General features: G+C 52.1%; 1 protein-coding gene across 1 annotated transcript in view; it reads right to left on the reverse strand.

Annotated features, from left to right (window-relative positions):
- Positions 1-7,500, reverse strand: part of LOC134469108 (rho guanine nucleotide exchange factor TIAM2) — an 87,232-nt gene that overhangs the window by 50,363 nt on the left and 29,369 nt on the right. Inside the window, exons 2-5 of the mRNA XM_063223149.1 lie at positions 6,107-6,407; positions 4,048-5,466; positions 2,365-2,935; positions 1,697-1,887 (exon numbers count right to left, since the gene is read on the reverse strand). Of these exons, the coding sequence (XP_063079219.1) occupies positions 1,697-1,887; positions 2,365-2,935; positions 4,048-5,460 (2,175 nt within the window). The 5' untranslated portion in view covers positions 5,461-5,466; positions 6,107-6,407. The remainder of the gene's footprint in view (positions 1-1,696; positions 1,888-2,364; positions 2,936-4,047; positions 5,467-6,106; positions 6,408-7,500) is intronic.

Genomic DNA, 7,500 nt, shown 5'->3' on the forward strand with positions numbered 1-7,500 from the left:
TCACAGACACCAGCACACAAGAGAGACACACGTACAGACACAGAAAAACACGTGCATGTGAGCTGTTCTCAATGCAGCTGGCCTGACTGGAGCCATACTCTTGTTTTTTTCCCCGCCGTGACTAAGCTGAGGTGGCTGATGCTGAGGAACGGAAAGAGAATAACGAACGGCAAGAGGGCCAAAACTGTCATCTTTGAATGCCATGGCAACAAATGATGCCATAACACCATCCAGCTTCGGAGTGACCACTTACACCCCTCCTCTTTGTGGTTGATTTGACAAACAAACAGCAACTGATTGAAGGACATTTAGGGAAAACAGAGCAATTCTACATTGTACTATTCATGTGCAGACTTTCTTTAAAAAAGCCACAGCGAATTGGCGTTTCTGCTCTCTTAAGCACGCTGTAGTCACAACAAGAAACAACACGTGACGGCCGTTTAAGACTGACCACAATGAAGCCAAATGTCAGCGCGGCAATGGCAGGAAATGAGGGGTCGTTGGACTTGAAGAGTATTATTTATATAAGGAGGGCACGGCCGTGGCACATATGAGGCATTAAGACCAGAGCTCCATGATCTCATGCTGCCATTTTAATCAACACATGCGCCAAGAGAAGCGGATGGGTATGTGCTGTGCGTATGCAGGGAAGCCGACAGGGGGGGGCAAAGGGGTCTGCTGTCCTGGGCCCAGGAAGAGAGGGCGCCCAGAGAGATTTAGATTTTCATTACATTGCATGTACTGAATGGGGGCTCCTTTGAGATGACTTTGTCCTGGGTCCAGTCAAAGCTGTCAGCGGGCCTGTATGTATGTTCCTTGGCGGGTGTTACGAGGCAGACCTTGCCCAAATCAACGGCAGCAGTTGAGTGACTCAATCCTGAAGCATTTTGGGGAAACCTGGCTGCTCTAGGGCTGTTCTGTTCATTCAGGGACACAACACACGGCATTACACCGCACCCGCCCAACTTAAAGGAGACAAAAAAAAGTGAAAACACTGACGACGGGCCAAGAATGCAGTTAACGGCAAACTTCCCCCTCTTTTTCGCCGCAGTCGCTTCGGATTACACGTTAACATGCCTTTTCGTGAGTCACAGAATGTTGTCAACAACGGGAGCATTGATTCCTGGGAAACTATTAACTGAGGTTCTCAGCAGCGTAGCTGAGGTGCTGAGGAGAAGGAACAGCCATGGGAGAGGGAAACCAGAAACTCGGTAGCACAGCTCAATGCAGAGGAGAGTATCGTTGAACATCGTTGGTTGTAGGTCATTCTCTGTACAGTACCATAGCATACTGCAGAGTAGAGGGGTGGACAAGGAATAGGTAGACATGGCATAGTTTCCTTCTTACACAGGTGATCTCAGTGGTTAACTGGTCTACCTGTCTCGAGTACTCATAAAGATCAGCTGGTTGGATCAAATTTGTGGCAGGGTGGCCTTACCATGGCGCTAATGGTAGGGCACTTGACTACTACATGGTTGACCCGGGTTCGATTCCCGGGCCGGGGCCCTTTACCGGCCCTTCCCCGTCTCTCTCTCCCAACTCACTTCCTGTCTCTGCTTCACTGTCCTGTCTGATAAAACACCAAAAAAGGTTTGAAAAGCCCCCAAAAATAAACTGTGGCAGGGTTTTTACTTTCTGAACCTGGGATTAACACTTCCTCTGGATGAAACAGCAAGATTTGCAGAGAGCAACGCACCTGGAATAGGTAGACGTCTCCATAGGCGTTGCTGAGGCAGAAGACGTGCTCCTTCTTGGGGTGCTCGGGCACGGCCTGCACGATGCTGTCCTCGGCCAGCAGAGCGTAGCAGGGAGACAGGTCTTGTTCACCAGAGGAGGAGGAGGACGACGAGGCCTTCCCATAGGTCTCATAGAAGAGTAACATGCATCCTACAGGAGCAGGGAGGACATGTTTCAACTTCTGAATATTTCACTCTGCTACATTTAGGTCAGATAGCAGACATTTAAAAGTTATTTCCATTCAGGAGGAGGACGAGGCCTTCCCATAGGTCTCATAGAACAGCAGCATGCATCCTACAGGAGCAGGGAGGACATGTTTCAGCTTCTGAATATGTCACTCAGCTTAAAATAAAAAGTATGTCACAATAAAAACACAAGAGTCAAGGCAAACCACAGCACATCACATCCAAACAGAAAATAAACACATTAAAACTGAGTATTCACAGACAACAAAACAGGACAGCAAACTAAGTGGGAAATTAAAAACAATTGCATTGGTCAGTTAATGATGATTTTAGGAGGTCTTTAAAATAATGTATGGGTGGGAGACCTTGAAGAATTGTGTGTTATGAATCCATTGATTGATAATTAGGTCGTTAGAATCGAAATAAACACATTTTGTTTTACCTTTGAGGGTGACCCAGTACTGCCTCCACTTGCGGCGGGCCACCAGCTCTAGCTTGCGCTCCTTGTGGTGCGGCGTGATGAGGGGCTTGAAGGACAGCCAGCCGGCCCTCCTCACCACCCCCTGCTCCTTCTCGCACATCAGGTCCAGCTGCTCCAGCGAGCCCAGGGAGCTGCTGCTGCTCTCCCCCACCTCCGCCTCCCCGGCCTCCCCTTCGCCCTCCGACGTCGGGGCCCCCATGTCGGCCACCACTGCGCCGCCTCCTCCTCCTCCACCACCTCCACCTCCACCAGTCTCCAGCTCCTGCATGAAGTTCTGGTAGATGTTCTGCCTCAGCATGTTGTTGTGTAGCTGCTGCTGCTGGCTGTGGAGGGTCATGGAGGAGCCGAAGGCAGAGCCAGACATGGAGCCGGGGCCAGGCTGGAGGTGTAGGTGGTGGTGGAGGGGAGGCTGCGTTTGGGGGTGAGGCTGGGGGGGCACACTGAGAGCCCAGTAGGAGGCACTGGCTTGGGGATCGACGGGAGACAGGTTGTTGGTCCTGAATGCGTCGGTGGGCTCGTTTGAGCTGGGATCCTGCAGTAGTGAGGAGTGGAGACAGAGAGACAGAGAGACAGAGAGAGAGAGAGAGAGAGAGAGAGAGAGAGAGAGAGAGAGAGAGAGAGAGAGAGAGAGAGAGAGAGGTACAGATGTGATTAACAGAGGTGCTAAACACTGGGAGCCACCGTTCACACAGCTTCACACAGTTTGTTTAACACCAACGCTGTGGTGTTAAATGGAGCTGAGGTGATGTTAGCAGGCTGTTGGCATACAGGAAGCTCTTTCCTAATAACCCAAAACAAGCCACTGTGAAATCACAGACGAGCGTAGAGAAAGCAGTGAAGCTTTTGAGAAAGCAGTGAACCTTGTTCCTTTATCTCTTGTCCCCCCAAAAACATTCTCGGTCTATAGACGTGCATTTTCAGGCTCACACAAAGGCTAGCCATAATAACAGTAATAATCACCATGCGGTTTGAACTTCTTCTTCTCCTTGAAGAAATCTGCCCAGCCTGCATGAACCTGAGCCCCAATGTTTTTTGTTATGACATTCTTGTTATGTAAGGAAGTTGGCATGCTTGACATACTGTACCGCTCATGGCAAAGTACACGTGGACAGCTTCTCATCATTATACAGTTTGTGCTTCCTATTTTCAATGCAGGTATGCATCGAAGCATATAGGAAATGGCTCCCAGCCTAAACACATACCAAAACACACCTGGCAGAGCCATCAGGGTGTGTTGTGTTCTGTGGGCCGTGTGTGCTACAGAACGTGATGGGAGAACCTGTTTGGAGTCAGCCCACATACATCACAAAACCCCCTGCAGCTGTAGCCACTTACACCCAAATAAGGCCTCTCTCTCTCCCTCTCTGACCCCCCCCCTCTCTCTCTCACACACACACACATTCTCTACCTGCCTCCCTCCCTCCCTCCATCTCTCTCTCTCTCTCTCTCTCTCTCTCTCTCTCTCTCTCTCTCTCTCTCTCTCTCACACACACACACACATACACACATTCTCTACCTCCCTCCCTCCCTACATCCCCCCCTCTCTCTGTCTCTCTCGTTCTCTCTCTTACACACATACACACACACACTCACACATTCTCTACCTCCCCTCTCCCTCCATCCCTCCCCTTCTCTCTCTCTCACCTGCAGCCTCCTCTTCTTCCTGCTCAGGCTGCCCGTCCAATCGCTGAGTTTCCTGATCCGGCTCTTGAGGGAGTCCTTCCTGGTGTTGCCGTTGCTGCTGCTGCTGCCACTGCTCGGCTTGCGGCACGGCAAGGTCAGCGAGGAGTACGGCATCCCGGAGGGATCACAAAGCTCTCGTCGCTGCGTACCGAGCGTCGCCGAATCCAGGGCCGAGGCCACAGAGGCATGGTGATGCTGCTGACTGAGGTGATGATGGTGGTGTTGTTGGTGATGAAGATGATGATGATGATGAGCGAGCCCAGGGGCGTCCTGGAACTGCGAGGGCAAGGGGAAGGGGTTGATGAGGCTGGGGCTGCTGTAGCGTCCGGAGAGGGCCACCTCCTCCGCAGAGGCCATCCGCTCCAGCTCCTGCTCCTGCTCCTGCTCCTGGTCGGCCGGCAGGGCCATCAGCGAGTCCCCGATGCCGCTGTCCTCGGTGCGGCCGGACGAGCAGGTGTTGTAGCCGCTGCCCACCAGGTAGCCCCGGCTGCCGGCCAGCTGGCTCAGGCGGAAGTGCGACGACGACGAGCCGAAGCTGCCGAGTTCGTCACCGTGGCGGCCCACGACGGTGCCGCCGGAGAAGCAGGAGGAGGAAGAGGAGGAGCCTGTGGTGTTGTTGTTGTCGTGGCAACCGAGGGGCGAGGGGAAGGCGGGGTGGTGGTGGGGCGCCTGGTGGTTGCCGCCGGCGAGGAAGACGTTATCGTTGTCGTTGATCATCATCATGGCGTCTCCTCCTCCTCCGCCGCAGCCGGTGCCCCAGGGCGAGTCGTACCAGGAGCCCTCGGAGCTCAGCGAGCTGCCGTTGCTGGTGCGCTGGCCGGCGTCGCCTGGGCCGACGTTGGGCCGCGCCACCGTGCTACTCCCTTCCTCCTCCTCATCGTGGTGGACCTCCTCTTCCTGCTGATGGCGAATGTTGGTGAACTCCACGCGTAAACTTCCATCTTTGCTGAAGAGCACCTTGGGGCTGCTCCTGCTCCCCAGAGGATCCACACCTGGATCCCCGGCGGAAGACGCCTGGAGCCCCCCAGAGGAGGAGTAACATCCGTCCCACCCCCCGTCCCCGCCACACCGAAGTGGGGAGGAAGACCTCTGTGGGTCCCCACCGCCGCCACCACCACCACCACCACCAGCGTTGCTCACATAGTCATAGTGGCGGGAGAGGTAAGGCTGGCTATTGTTCTTGTGAGTAGAAAGTCCTGCCGATGTGGTTCTGGCCCCGACGCGGGCCTTGTAGACGGTGCCTAGGTCCGTGCCCCTCCACCAGCCGTGGGGGGACAGGGCCTGGTCCTTGGAGGAGGAGGGGAACTTGAGGGAGCAGGGACGAGGCTTCCCCGGCAGGATGAAGCTGCTGTACTGGCTGTCTGCGTTTCCCATCCTGGTCTGGATGGAGAGGAGGGCACACACACACAAAAACACACATACACACACACAGTAAGTACCGGTACTACACAAGTGTGTGGTTGGATGCGTGTACAAATACACACACACATACAGACAGGCAAGCAGGAACACATGCATGCATATCCCCACGCACGCACATGCACACATGATATGACAAAGAAACATGCAAATAGACACAAATACAGAGACACACACGCGCGCGCACACAAACACAAATACACACTCACATACACAAATAAACATGCACAAATAAACATGTAAATAAGCACACAGACACAAACACAAATACACTCACACACACAAATGAACAAGCACACACACAACTAAATACAAACACACATATAGGCACAAATAAATACATGGACAAACAAACACACACACACACACACACACACACACACACACACACACACACACAAATGCACAGTGGGAATGACAGAGAGCAGAGTGGAGATCAATAAGTAATGAGCACACCATCAAAAGCAGCGATGAAGAACAAACTCTACAGGGAAAAAAGGACAATCAATACGAGTGGAATCACTCAGAGCTTTTTCTAAAGGTAGAGGAAGAGGCCAAATCAATACGTTTTTTTTTCTAAAGATTATTTTTTTTCAATTACCAGCAACAGCTCCTGTCTTCAGGGGAGTCTGGGAGCCGTTAGCATAATTCCTCAGCGTCCCACAGCTGATATCCCGTTTGTATTCCTCAGGTGGTTTAACTCTTTCGGGGGAGCTTCAAGGGTTCTGTCCTCTGCTCCGTCTCTCCAGGGACTGCTGTTTCTCTCAGTGTCTTTCTCTCTCTCCGGCACGGAGCGCTTAACTCTTCAGTGCTCTTCACTCCGTGGCACCCTCCTCCCTCTCTCTCTCTTTCTGTTGCTCTGTCGCTCGCTCACACAGCTGTTGCGCTTTCCCTTCAGTCGTCTGAATGGGGGAACACAGAGAGAAGGGGAGGGGCATCTGTCAGTAACACACACACACACAGCCAGCCTTGTGTGAGCCCCGCTGTGGTCAGAGTACCCCATTTAAACCCCCAACCCCCCAACATCACTCCAACACACACACACAAAGCCACGCACACACGCACCCCAAAAATGGGAAAAAAGAGAACCAAAGAGCACCTTCCTCCCTTCCCATTCTAAACCTAAACACCAAGAGCAGGCTGCCTTGCTCCTCAAACTCAAACACACACGCACGCACGCACGCACGCACACACACACACACACAAATTCATTCCATGACGTACAGGTACTGCTCTACACGCTCCACAAGGGCACGCTTCATTCTGTGGCAAATGTTTATTTTGTCTGGCTGGGATTCCAGGTCATATTATGCTCTTTATTGGCCCACAGACAGTATACACATACAGCAGCAGTCTCGAGCTATGCAGGTAAAGAAAAAAATGGTTATTGGACACCGTAAAGTCAACCAATTAAGAGGACATTCGTTCTAGCTGCTGTGCTAGCACAATTTTTGTGTCACCCCTGTCCTACCCCCCTTTCTTTTTTTAACAAAGGGGGTTATTTACAGCTGTGCTGGGAAAATGGTGGCTAATTCCGTGGGTTTCTGTTGCTGGTTTAATTAGGTTTTTTTTGCTGGAATTGAACCGCCCATCTTCCCCCTCGGGATCAATAAAGCACCTCTACTCAATGACTACTACAACTATTATGGATGGTTATGGAAAAGAGTACAATGTTGAGTATGTCGAAGGAAAAGAAAAGCTTCTGTGAAAATGTTAGGGGGTTAATTTTACGGGGTTTCTGTTGCTGGTTTAATTAGTTTCTTACTGCATTTGCTTGAGTGCCTTTAACCAACCACCCTCTCCCCCCTGATGCCCCCGCCCCCCCCAAAACTCTTCACAAGGGCAACGTATCCTGAATGAGACAGCTGGGGTCGGGGGTCAGGCTGGACCTTAGCAAAACCTCTGTTCCGCTCGCTGAGCACAGAAACACCCATCCTGTGTTGGCTGTGTGTGAGTGTGTGAATAAGTTTGTGTGCATGAGAGAGAGAGAGAGAG

This window comes from Engraulis encrasicolus, chromosome 18 (assembly GCF_034702125.1).
Source record: "Engraulis encrasicolus isolate BLACKSEA-1 chromosome 18, IST_EnEncr_1.0, whole genome shotgun sequence".
Taxonomy (NCBI): domain Eukaryota; kingdom Metazoa; phylum Chordata; class Actinopteri; order Clupeiformes; family Engraulidae; genus Engraulis; species Engraulis encrasicolus.